The 13,311-nt window shown below is 42.8% G+C and overlaps 1 protein-coding gene across 7 annotated transcripts in view; it reads right to left on the bottom strand.

Annotated features, from left to right (window-relative positions):
• Positions 1-7,874: 7,874 nt before the first annotated feature.
• Positions 7,875-13,311, bottom strand: part of CHCHD3 (coiled-coil-helix-coiled-coil-helix domain containing 3) — a 158,058-nt gene continuing 152,621 nt past the window's right edge. For 4 of the 7 annotated variants that reach the window (XM_030015475.1, XM_030015477.1, XM_030015479.1 and 1 more), the window contains one exon: positions 7,875-8,628. In XM_030015475.1, the coding sequence (XP_029871335.1) occupies positions 8,602-8,628 (27 nt within the window). In that variant the 3' untranslated portion in view covers positions 7,875-8,601. The remainder of the gene's footprint in view (positions 8,629-13,311) is intronic. The other 3 variants (XM_030015476.1, XM_030015478.1, XM_030015481.1) reach the window with 1 other exon arrangement.

Below are 13,311 nucleotides of genomic sequence, written 5' to 3'. Positions count from 1 at the left end.
AAGAATTTCGATTTTGTTCCTTTTCCCTCCACTGAGTCCCTCAGCAAAGAGAAGGGCATGAAATAAAAGCAGGTTAGAGAGAATTTCACTGGCAATATTTCATGCTGCCCCTAGTCCATTCTTTCCTACTGAGCATTCCCAGCCTGAATATTGAGTAAACTGAGCTTCAAAACACATGGAGGTGATGGATTGCTGCTGAATGCAGGCTGAAGTTTTAAGCCAACAATTACTTTTTTCTGAAGACTTTCTCCCCACCAGAAACTGGGGAACAAAACACCTTTGAATTGTTTTTATGAACAATGCTGTCTTCTGCATGGTAACTGGAATCTTTAAAGGATGCTGGGTTATGAATAGCTCTCATTACTGGGGGAAAAAATGCCCAGTGCCATGTTGGTATTTTTTGTACATGCGCCTACTATACGTGCAGGGGATTAATCACCGCTTTTAAGGAAGATCAGAGCTGAAATGATTAACCTCTGAGCAGAAACCCGACTTAAAAATGAAGGAGCCCACTTAGAGCCTGCCTCGGAGTCCAGAGCCTTCTCCTTCCCCCTCCTCTCCTGCAGCAGGGAGGAAACGAGTCTCCCCAGAGACAGCCGAGATGGACCTTGGCAAAATGAATGTCTCTGTAATCCCGTAAATCAAGTGCTGAGTAACGTCTGTCTGGGGGAAGGGATCGCTTAAGAACCAGAGGCAGAGTCAAGGGGTAAAATTCAGGAGAAGAGCATGGAGGGGCTGAAGATACCTCCAGGGGCAGAATATCAGTTTGATGCTTCTGCTGCTTGTTTTTAACTTGTTGGACATCCAAGCTTGCCACGTTGTACATCACACTCAAAAAAAATTAAAAAAAAAAAAAAAAAAAAAAAAAAAAGGCAACCCCCCTGCAACACAACGACATTAAACACTTTTAATAAAAGGTTGGCTCTGCTTGACGGACATGAACTTCCCAAAAGCAACTTTTGGGTTTCTTTGGGGGACCCCCTTGCCTGCTCTCAGCACCTTACAGTCTTGAGTAAGTGCATTGCATTATTACAGGCTGAGACCCAAGGAAACAAAGCAAGTAGCACATGATCCCACAGGGCATCAGGGACGGCAATGACAACAGGTATTTTTATATTTTCATATTTTTAAATCAAGCTGGCGAAAGCGGTTATTCGGGCGCTGCTGTTTCACACCTGCTGAGCACTGGGGCAGAGCTGCTGAGCTGCTTAACTTCAGTTTTCCAACAAACCACGGGTGTCCCGGGGAGGAGACAGTGACCACACACCTCGTGCCTCCTGGACAGATCAAGCACAATTACTTAGTTCAGCTTGTCCAAATCGAAACTCAAAAAAAGGAGGAGAGTAACACACACAAGGACACACACGCAGAGCCCATTCTTGGTGGGTAGATTAAAAATTGCATGCCCACACGTTCTCTCCTCCAATGCCTACAGAGCATTTTCCAGCCTAACATAGTTCTAGTTTTTTCCACCAGGCTGGGGAAACAGGGGCATGAAAAAGCTGAATGATACACCCAGAAATACTCAAAACACAAACCACATACCCCGATGCCTCATGGCCTCCTGGGGAAGCAAGGTGAGAGGGACCACCTTCTGGATTCCTTGCCTTGAGACCCACCATCTCAGCTTGTGCACGGGGTTCCCTCGGACCTGTAGGAACCTCACACCTAGCTGGACGGCATAAGGAAGAAGACACGAAGGACCACTAGCTCCCAAAGGCTAACCCCAGGTAGCAGGAGGTGCGATACAGCAAAAAGCACTGCCTCTCCGGGGAACCCTGAGTCACCAAGGTTTGATACACACGGGTTTATTATGCTATTTGGTTTCTTGGTAACAGCAGACCAAGCTGCAGCGGCAGCAATCAGCTTCGTTCTAAACCCCCAAAAGTGCCACAACGTCAGATTAAAAAGCTTCCATTTAAAGAAAAAAACCCAAACAACAAGGCGAGACTTGATAGTGATTCATAATGACGCTGTTTTACAGGCTCCCTAATGGGTGCACTCTCCATTCAAGGAAAACACACGGTGCATCGAGTGAATGATTTTGCGAGACTCTGTGCCACAAAGGCAGCGCGCTCGGGTCGATAGGCAGATCCCAGAACTCACACCGCTTACCGTAACATTAGCAGCAGCCGCACATTACCCATTCTTGAGAGCCTGAAGTGGATTCACAACCATCTCTTGTTTTACTGGAGGCTATTTAATATTCTCTTGCTGTTGGCACCCTGCCTCTCCCCCACCTCCTCTCTTCTGCAGCTTTCCCCCAAACCTGCAAGAACAAATAACACAGGCACACGTTTGCTGCGGCACTCCCTCACTGCTTCTCTGAGATGGCAAATTGGGACCAAACAACAGGAGCTGGGAGATTTCCTTCCTATTTGGTGCTAAAGAAAGGATTTTGCCTACTAAGTCAGTGTGTTACGATCTATCTGCTCCGGCCTCGGCTCAAATGTCCCACGCTCAGCATTTCCCCAGCTCTTCACATTATTCCTAATAACAGCAACAGGATCAGCTTCTAAGGTGTAAAACCACAAGCACATATGTGCTCTGTTCCTTTGCCTTTTCTGTGCTCCTGGAGCTGTATCTGGATCCTGTTCACAGACTTCTCTCTGCGAAGCTGATTTTTTTCACACAAAAGCAGAGATTTTCATTTGTTCACCTGATTCCAGGAGTGGGAACCTTAAGCAAAAAACAAAGAGGTCATGAGACCTTTCCCTACCCATAAGCACTCGCTTGCTATCAGTCAGACCTCACTCACCTCTGCAAATACCTCTTTTATAAAACATCAGGCTCTGCTATTTAAAGGCAGCTACGGTGGAATATAGATTTCTTGTTTGCTTGCTTTTTAAGAAGAGTCAGATTAGAAGACATTCAAGCTGACTTTGACCTTTTCAAAACAGCCCAAGTGTTAATAATATTAAAACTGAGAGGAGAAAAAAATCCTCACTATCTGACATAAGAAACAGGGGAGAGATGCAGTAAATTCTCACGGGCAGTCTAGCACAAATGGTTCCTGTCCATTAATGGGTCTTCAGTACCTCATCTCCTTGCCTCCGCTGGACTTCACCCATTAAACCTTTTGCAGAACTAAACCCCTATACCACAATCAAATAAACCTCCGAACAACTTTGCAAGGAGAAGGTGACCTGGTTTAAGGAACACGAGAATTCCTTGATATCAGGTTTTACGGAATAGTGGACTCCAGCATTTGTCAAGTCCCTTCCAGCCCTGCTATTTCTATATAAGCAACAGATGAACAAGAAGAAGAACCTGCTTAGCTTGCAGTTTACTTGGGAATTTGATCCGCTTCTTGCAGCTCCATCACCACCTCCCAAATGAGCACTTGCAGTTCGATCTGTGCAGTCAACCCTCACTTTGGGCTAAGGGGGACAGCTGCTCTGCCCCCGTCCACCCGCGGGACTTGCAAAGGAAGGAGGGACGGTTTTCCTGTGTAGGGTGGTCAGAAAATAACTACGGTTTCATATGACAGCTGAACAGAAAAAACTCATCTCCGGTTGCTGACTTGCACCCCAAGCTGGTAGAAATGCCTCCATTAAACCAGCAAGGCAGCCCACAGGTGAAGGGATGTCCAGCATCTAATACAAGGGGTGGTGGAACAACCCTCATCTCCCAAAAGCAACAATGCCATGGGGACGCTTCGAAATGGTCACCTAGAAGGTGCCCCAGGCAGTCTTAACTGTATGTAAAATCTTTGTAATAAATACCACATCACCGCTGGACTATCTGCTGCCCTAGGTCCTCCCCTGACGACGGCACAAGCACTTTTGGATGTCATTGGAAGGTGGCTCAGAAGTTTTTGGGCACAAGACCTCTGACAAGCAGACCTTTTAGGGTTATTTTTCCTCCAAACCACCCCATTAGCAATGTCAGATGCTGCTTCCCATACAGGAGGGAGAAGGGTTAACCCGGCGGGGGGGTTGCTGCAGCACTGCAATTCAAGGTGCTCCCTCCAGCCCAATGGCTGAGTGTTCTCTTCCCAGCAGTTACTGGCTTGAGAGAGAATCAAACTAATTACCTTAGTAATTACCAAACTAATTACCTCTCTAATTACCGAGTGTCTTTGTTCACATGGAGCTGACATTCTTGCAGGGGAGCCCTGGCTCAGTGCCCCACGCTCTCTGGGAACCTGCCTGGCTCTTTCGCAATGACTTGAAGACCCAGGTCCTCTTCACGCCACGGCCCTCCTCTCACCATGTTCAGGATGTCTCCCTCTTCCTCAAGCAGATCTAGTTCCTTGGCTGGTGAACGCAAGTTTGCGTTGCAGTGACCGTTTTGCTGCCAGGCAGGCTATGGAAGGGCACGGTGCCTTTGCTGCATATAGGTTTCTCTGGTGGGAATATCCTCAGCACAGTGCTGTGGGATCACCACCACACTGATGATCAAACTAGAGACGCACTTGCCTCCGGGCCCTATTTAATACTGCTCCCTCTCATGAGAAGAGCAGCTGAGAGCAAACAGGAAGGTGACTTGAGATGACAGACGTTCCTCTCCAACACAGAGTTGAAAACAGCAGGGTGTTCACCCAGCAAAACCCAACGTGAACATCGCTGTCAACTTACCTCACCTCCCCAAGCTTACTCCCTTTTCATTTTCCAGACCTCTACTTGAATTTTGCCTTGGGCTCTCAAGAGCCAGGATCTGGTAGTCACCACTCTCCTGAACTTCAGCGTAAGTGGGTGCTTAGCCCTGAAAAGAGCCCCCAGCTCTTCGAGGAAGAATCATTGTTCTTAAAAGCATGAACACAAATGGTTTCATTAATGCTGATCGTGACCTGCAGAGGATTTTGTAAGAAGAGATGTTAGAGCCTGAACACAGAAAGGACTCTCATGGCTGCAGGATGGAAGTCCACCTCGCGCATGCCCTCTCTTGCTCTCTCCTTCCACAGTCTCGTCTCTTGTGTCTTCAGCCAACTTCCGAAACAGTGTCAGCTCAACACAAACCTTTGCAAATTATGAACTGACCAGCTTACAAAGTTCACTTCTGCAGCCGTTTGCCTGCAAATGAGAAGACACCCAAATCTAAATCCTTATCTGATTTTAAGTGCCAACACCCACCTCTGGATCAAATAGGATTTACTATGGGCAGGTTAGCTGCAATGCGTTTTCAACTGGCATGGGACAAACACGGGATGATTTCTGGGTCCTGCAAATGAGATTCGGCACACAGGGCAAATGACTTCGCACCCCTCTGCTTTCTCTGTCCCTGCTATTTGGGAAGCAAGGCCACCTCGCTCTGTTCCAGTGGTACCTACTGTGATGAACGGCTGGTTTTGGTTAGGGATCCCTAGGTGCTCATACAGTAGAAAGATGCATATAAAGAAAACACTAGAAATAATTGGTTTGCCTTGCCCAAACCCATCAGCATTCACAGCTGAGTGGAAGACCTTGCAATAGTTTGCAGAGAAGAATATTGTCTAGAATTTCTGTTATTTTGGAAAGCAAAACAAACAGGATAGAAAAGGGAAAGGCTCCCCCTCCTATCACTTCTTCAGCTTGAGAGATGACACGTTAACTCCATCAGACAGAGCGTACCTAAAACTTTATAGAGTCTCCCCAAAAGAGCACAGGATCTAAAAGAGAACAAAGCAGTGGCCATCTGAGCTGTAAAATTTATCCCAACCTGTAGCCATCTCCACATTAAAGCTAATCCCAAATATCTGCCTAAAACTGTAACGCAGGGATATCCTAACAGGTGAAACGCCCCCCCTCAGCTCTGCAAGGTTATGTGATCTGTCTCAGACACACGACTCCTGAGGAAACGAAGTCTATTATTTGAAAGAGTCTAACGCTGCTAAATTACATGAGAGTAGGATAGCAGTGATTATTTTGACACCATTGAAAGACTTGTGATTTGTTCCACAGACACTGAGCAAAGAACAATGAAAAGCTTTGATTTAGCTGTTACAATACTGCTTTTCCATTTAAAGCCCTAGGTAAAATTGCCTTTTGGTTACAGCTGATCAGAGCTTGTGAATGACCAACAAGAACATCTGAAATTATTCTCTACCATGGGCAGAGAGTGTCATGCCTTCATCTATCACCCCTAGAGTATATCACCCCTATCACCCCATCTGAGATCAGGATCCATTAAGCTGAGTTCAAATTCTCAGTTTGGCAGTGAGCGATCTTAGAGAGATCTGGTTATTTCTGAGAAGGAGGGAGACCTCCCCACAGGTTTTCCATTCTAAAAAAAGAGAAAAATGAGAAACTTCAAAGATTTTCAATCTTGAAATGCAGCTACAAGGTAAGCCTTGGCTGGAAGAACATTGTCCAGAACAGACTAGACCCAGCATTTTTTCTCCTTTCCCCCAGTACCATAAACAGTAAGCTGCAGACACACACTCCTCTTGCTTCTGGTTCTTCAGATCCTATGAACCTTGCTTTTTTAAGTATCATTAGTCCAGTTTCAAAACAAAAGATGGCCAATGTCTCTATTTTAGGCAGACCTACTGCTTCCTTGAGCAGAAATGTCCACCATCACCTCTCAACCCTGTTTTCAAAAGAACAGCATCCTGCTTGACGTCCATACCAGCAAGTGGGGAGGAGGAAGAAGCGGAAGACTGATGAAAAGGACTAGGATGCAGGTACGCAGGAGGAGGGGTGGCGACGGCAGAAGAGGTGGCAAACTGAAGCTCACTCCAGAAATATTCAGAACTGCTGCTCTACTTTAAAGGCAAAAGTTGCCCACAACATGGACAGTTTTAAAGTCTGCACCCTGTTTGCCGCAATCAGCATGCCCCAAGTTCAAGCAACACATGCTAGAGATGCCACTACTTATGATACAGAAGATGTTTAAAGAACACAGCATCTCAAATGAAGCCTGAAACACAGTTGGAACAAAGCAAGCAAGACTGACTCCCCTTGCTCAAGGCTGTCAGGATGGGAAACCAATAAACATTTGGCAATAACAGAGACCTTCTTTCCCGACATAGCTCTTCTCCTGGCCTTAAAAACGTCTGCTTTTCCTCTATGCTGCATTTTGCTGCCAATTCTAAGTCTGGCAAGGATGGATCTGCCAACTTCTTGGCGCTCTGTTACAAAAGAGAACCTTAGAAAGGAGAATTTGTGAGTTAGCTGATTTGTAAACACTACAGCAAGTCACCACGTAAACATGTTGCTTATGTCCCTATTATTTCTGTCAAGCAGCTTACCTGGCACCTGACGTTGAACTCCAGGATATTCCTCTCCTACTGGTACTACAGTTGCTTCAAATGTAAAAAAGCCCAGCTTCTTTTTGTAGCATTAAAAAAAAAAATTCCTTAATTAAACAGTCCTCACAAAGCATCTTGATAATTAGAATAGGAGAGTCACTGGGAATATTTTGAATATAAATGAGATCCACAGGTGCACTCACAGTTGTACAGTAGGATGCAGTTCAAATGTAGCCAATTAGAGAAACAGAACAGGTAAATAAATAGCAGAAGGCTCTAGACACATTGCTCATTTGACACTGTTGCTACTACTACTGGGTAAAAAATATTTTCAAAGATTGCTTAGTAAGATGAATGCAGCAGTCGTTATCTGAACAAAAACAATTAAATGAAACTGGGTACTTGCATAAAGATGCTTTGCAGTTTTGGGCACTGCATGCCCTTTCATTCACAAGTACTTGCCAAGAAAGGAAAATCTGGTGGTGCATGAATCACAGCACACTATCACGTGGGATCCTTCTAGGTTGTGGTGATGGAAAACAGTTATATGTAAGTACCGTTCCTGAAACCAAGGTTGGTTATGCATAGAAGTCTATGCTTTAAAGCTTCAGCAATAACATCTGCTGGAAAAACATGATTGACACAGCAGAGGGAACACCATCCGCCTCTAAGAAGTGGAGAGAGAGACAGACTGAAACATCAATCTTGTGCATAAAATATATTTATTGTTGGTACAGAGCGAGGCATATTCGTCAGTACTTGATAGGAGTGAGGAGCACAACAGAATCATTTCACATAAACAAAGGCCATGTTACATCTTAAGTGTTGGATCATCAACATCATTCCAGCAGAAGGCCTGGAGAGAGACTTCATTAAGTTGCATAATTTGTGAAATAAGTTAAAGCACGATTTACGTCATTATACATTGTAAGTAAAACCTTAATTTGAGCAACAATACAGGCTGTACAGTATGGAGCAGTGGCTGACTTGTTCAGAAAGTACCACCACGTCCCGGCACACCAAGTGTTACATACCCATGCCTTTGACAGTGAGAAGTTTTTGAGGAGATTCTACACTGAAATAGCAGCATTTGAAGGATATTTCCCCTTTCTAAGGTCAGTGAAAAGTTCTTTTCTTTTCCTTCCTTCAATCACCAATAAGTGGATTTTACTAAGACTGAACAGTATCTTCGGATGTATGATTTCTGATGTAATAAGATACAGGTCTTGGCTTTTCAAATGGTCACACTGATTGAGCCGTGATGGCTGCTGCTCTTGAAATGGCTCTTCCAGTTCTTCTCTTTATTGGTCTGCCCTGTAAATGGGCTGTCATATCATTCTTGTAAATGGGCTGTCATATCATTCTTGGGAAAAAATGCTCTTCTGCTGAAATTAGAGTTGATGGTCTTGTGCTTGATTTGGACAATGCCTTTATCCTCCTCTCCCAAGCATGCTCTGCTAAGAAAATGGTCAGGGGGGAGGGAAAGAGAAAGGGAGAAACACGTATTTCAGTAACCCAAAGTTATTCCAGAGACTCCCTGAAGTTTGGCTACAACTCCTTCCTAGGATTTGCAATTTTTTAAAGAAAAATATAGAAAAAGTAACATTGTCAACATACACATCACCACAGAGACAATTCACAGGAGCAGAACGAAGCTATCTGAGGACTCAACAAGCCAGCCATTTGGAGGCCTGGAGAGTTGCAGTAATGATTCCTTTTCATCCATCCTAATGCTATCATGGCTCTAGTGCTACGGCTATTAAGGAAATTAAAATGTCTGACCTTACAATAAGATAAATCCCGTTCCCAACAATTACATACTCGAGGAAATATATCCTGAAGTCATACTACACTAAGTATCTCCCCTACCTTCCTCCTTCCTGTGTTCTGAGTCATAATCAAAATCTCGACAGTCTGAACACGTTGCACTGACCTTGCGCTTCATTAATCACCTCCTGTGCACAGTCAGGCCACCAAGAGCTAAAAGTATAGATCTGTCAAGTAGTCTAAGAGTTATTCCTCCTGCCTCACCAGAGAGCTCTTCCATCAAGGTCTTGACTCTTCAGAGAGGTCCTGGCCTCTACCTTGAAAATGCAGACTTGCGAGGACAGTATGTAGGGCCCTACTAAGAACTTCCTACTGCCATGATCTAGAAATAAAGGGTCTGCAGAAAGGAGCACATGTATGGATACTACTTGTCTCGATCAGCAAGGAGAACAGAAAGTGGGATTTAATAGGACACTGACAGGCTAGGCAGTAAAAGCATGCCGGAGGCCATCTACGTTCACTGGAGGACTATGATGTTGACCAAGGCAATCTATTGTTCTTGCCTACAAAATCCATAAAACGGGTAAGACAGTAATTATGAGTCTCCTTGTAAGAAATGGTAGGAAGGGATTTGATAATTTTTGGGGCTTATGTCAGGAGCAAGCCCAAATGTAAACCCTGAAATCTTACAGGAGACCTACAAACAGCTGAATCAAGTATTTGAGCAGCGGTATCCGGCCAGACAGGGCATGTTGTCTCCAGAATCCATGGTAGAGAAGTACACGCTGACAAAATAAAAAGAGTTGGTTTTATGCTCCCTAGGTGCTATTACAGACAAAAATAAGGGAAACTTTTATTAGTTAACAAAATCTGCAATCTCAGTTTGACAGCATCCCCAACGGAGATTTCTGTAAAACTGATGAAGGCTACTTTACCTGGAAGACTTTTTGCAGTGGTATTACAGAAACTTGCTCGAAGCCATTGCTGGGCTGAATATTAACTTTACGTAAATTTAACACTGCATAAGTTACCGTAGGAAATTCCCAAAAGATCTGAAAAATTGTGTTACTTTTCTTTTATTTAGTGTCCTAAGGAAAAAAATCACAGGTATTTGTTCATCACACTCATATTTCTGCCCACAAAATCTCATCTTCAGACAAATGGGAGTGTTCCACAGCTTGCTTTGGTTTTGTCTACATTTGGGGTTTTTTTTAATGTTCTTTACTGACTCTTGCCATTTAACATCACCTATGAATTTAGTTCATGTATTTAAAATTTTTTTCTTGTGTTTTTTTTCATTACACCAAAGTAGGTGTGAAGGGAACCTGGTCTGACTCTTCCATAACAAACTTCCTTTGATCAAGGTAGGGTTAAGTGCTGGCCATAAAAGACAACGCCTTTTTATTGCATTTCAGTTCAGTGTTTCCAGCTACACTAATTTTACATATTTTTCTATTAGATTGGAAGATGGTATCTAGTAAAAATACTGGAGGATGAGGCTAAAATAATGGTTTTGTTCTGACTAGGATGCATGATTAAGGACCACTTTATCCTACAAATTAAAATAATGGTTACAACAAGGCTGAAGAGGCTGAAGGATAACATTTTGTAGCCAGGCTGTCAGACACCAGCAGCTGTTGGTATCATTCTTTGAAGTACTTTCAAATCTCACCTGCCTGCAGAGACTTGCATCCCTCTGAAATTCAATGGCCTAATAGGAAACTCTTGCACAGACTTCATTAAGCTATAGTCTAGTTGTGTTTCCATATAGGAATTAGGACTCCCTGTAGCCCAGGAGAAAGAAAAAAAAAAAAAAGAAAAAGGAAAAAAAGGGTATTTTAACAGCCACCTTGTCCATATCAGTGGACAGCAGACTAGCATAAGTGATTAAAATGCCACTGGACGGTCCGTATTAGTGCAGTGACTGGCCTGGCTGGAGTTACTTCAGCAGTAGGAGCACAAATACATCCCACAGACAATCCCAATATCTTCCCCTTAATGGCTCCATTAAGTAAGTTTTTCTCTCCGTTACTATTATAATAAAATGCAAACATCAATAATAGAGTTTAATTTATCTCACTAGCTTCTCATGACTTTGGGAAAAGATGTAAAGTGAAGATACAACAGTGTGTCAAACTCCTCTGAATTAACAGCTCTCTGGGCTTTTCTAACAAGGGGAGAAAAGGACAGATAGAGACATGAGATTACAGACAGGATGAGAAATAAGGAGCATACAGAAGAGAGGGTGAGATAATTATAAGCAAGATAGGAAAGAAAGAGGAGTCAATAAATTCAATTTATGAAAAGCACAGAGTGTGCTCAGCCTGAGCATAAGTGCCCAGACTCACCGCCAGGAAATCGGATTAGTTAACTTATTTGGTTTTCAATATCTTGGTCTATTCCCTCTAGCAAATTTTCTTCTTTGTTTGTTTCTTGTAGCCAGTGTCAGTTAACTTTTTCATTTCTGAATCTGCTATTTATCCCACTCTTCTGTCTCCCAACCACGCACACATAGTAGGTAATTTTGAAGTATTTTATAACGGCGTTTAGCAATTATTTCAAAGTAACTGTTGTCTGGACTTCTGGGCAATCAGCGAGTAAAAATAATTACAATTACAGCTGCAACACATGGAGGATGAGCTATAGAGGACTGATGTTCATCATGAAAAACAATTTTTTCTGCTTGCAAGTATTTCCATCATAAAAGGCTTCTCTTTCTCTGTTATCATAAGAGAGAAACCTCTGAATTCTCATCTTGAAGCATGTGTGAAAGGGAATAAGAAACATTTAGGAAACACTTTTAACTACTTGACAGGCTTGGTTGAAGATCTTCAACAAAAAAGGTGTTTAAAAGGGTGTTTAAACTTAATGCTCATATTTATGCAATTTCCTTTTCCTGCACCTTCTGAACATGAATTAATTCATCCTCATCATAGTCTTCTGAATAAATTCCTATCAGATACAAACTTTAGTTATAGCTTAAACATGTATAAGTAATTAATCTAAATTTTTTAGTTACTTTAAAAAATAATACAAAATTATAAATACAGTAAATTAGTGTTCCAGATGATGCAAGCCGCAGTGAAAATCTAGTCCACTACATCACAACCTAGTATCACTCACTGGCCTTTTTTCTAAAATGTCTCTAACCCACTCATGGCCCAGTATCTTCAGCGTGGATTTTGGAATACAAAAATCACACTGAAGGAAAACTTAGAAGAAATACATAAACACACCAATTATTGTTTGTCATAATAGGAATTAATGAAAAAAATTGCAATTCAATTTAAAGAAAAAAAAAATCCAGTTCAAAAGGTCATGGGGAACTGTACAACTTAGGGAAGAAGGGGATGAGCAAAATTTTCTAGCTGGAGCCATAGCCCAAGGAAGGCACCTGGACAAAGCTGGTTGCACTTCTCATGCTCGGGTGTCTGAGCATGGCTCAACCATCTTTCCAAAATTAATAAAGTGTCAGTAGCTTTATGAAAGAAAGCCTCAGGCTAGGACATCAGGAAAAAATTTCATGAGCAGGGAGATCTGGCAGGCTGTAGAGTTTTTAAGGAAATGAAGGAGCTCAGGCGCTTGGTGCATTAACAAGTGGGCAGGAGGACATATCGACAGAGGATATATCAAAGGAGGTGATTTTGAAAGGGACAGGGTGATCTCACTGACTTTTATTTTTCATCACATGGATCCTCTTTAAAGTTTTCACTGATGATGACAATGTTTAATATCACAGAGTGATTTTAGAGCTGCCCGGACAGCCAAATTGTCCTCACCCTGCAGTGTTCAGAGAACAGCCACGCTACAGCTCTTAGCTGCATTTGCCTTCCAGCACTGCCAATCCAGTCTGCCTGTGCAAAAAGGAGCACGCTAGCTGTATAAACAAAGAATTAACAATAACAGCACTGTGCAAATGTATTAAGCGCTGCGGTCTGAGGAACACCTTTAGCTGCCACGCAACCATTGCCTCCTACCACGTCTTACACGGCACTAGACCACGAGCAGTGTTAACTCCAGCAAGATCTTCAGTAATACCAGAGCAAGACTGCCCCAGTGTAACAGCAAAAAGATCACTGAGAATGATCACAGTCAAAGTCTTTTCTATACTACTTCTCTATACAGGCAGAATTAACTCGAGTGAAAATGATTATCGTTATCAAATACTAGACGTGCTTGTCAGGTCTCTGCTAACACATTAGAGCACGCGTTTTCACATGTTCAAATACTAACTCATAGATTTTAGCAAAAATAAAGATCAACAGACTTATTTAAGCACTTTTTACATATACTACATACGTGGTCTATAAACACATTTCCAACTGGCTTCTTTAAGAACACAACTGGGGTCAATATATGCATCTCTATATTTG

This window comes from Aquila chrysaetos, chromosome 5, assembly GCF_900496995.4.
Source record: "Aquila chrysaetos chrysaetos chromosome 5, bAquChr1.4, whole genome shotgun sequence".
Classification (NCBI taxonomy): Eukaryota; Metazoa; Chordata; class Aves; order Accipitriformes; family Accipitridae; genus Aquila; species Aquila chrysaetos.
This window is presented reverse-complemented; position numbering and strand designations above follow the sequence as displayed.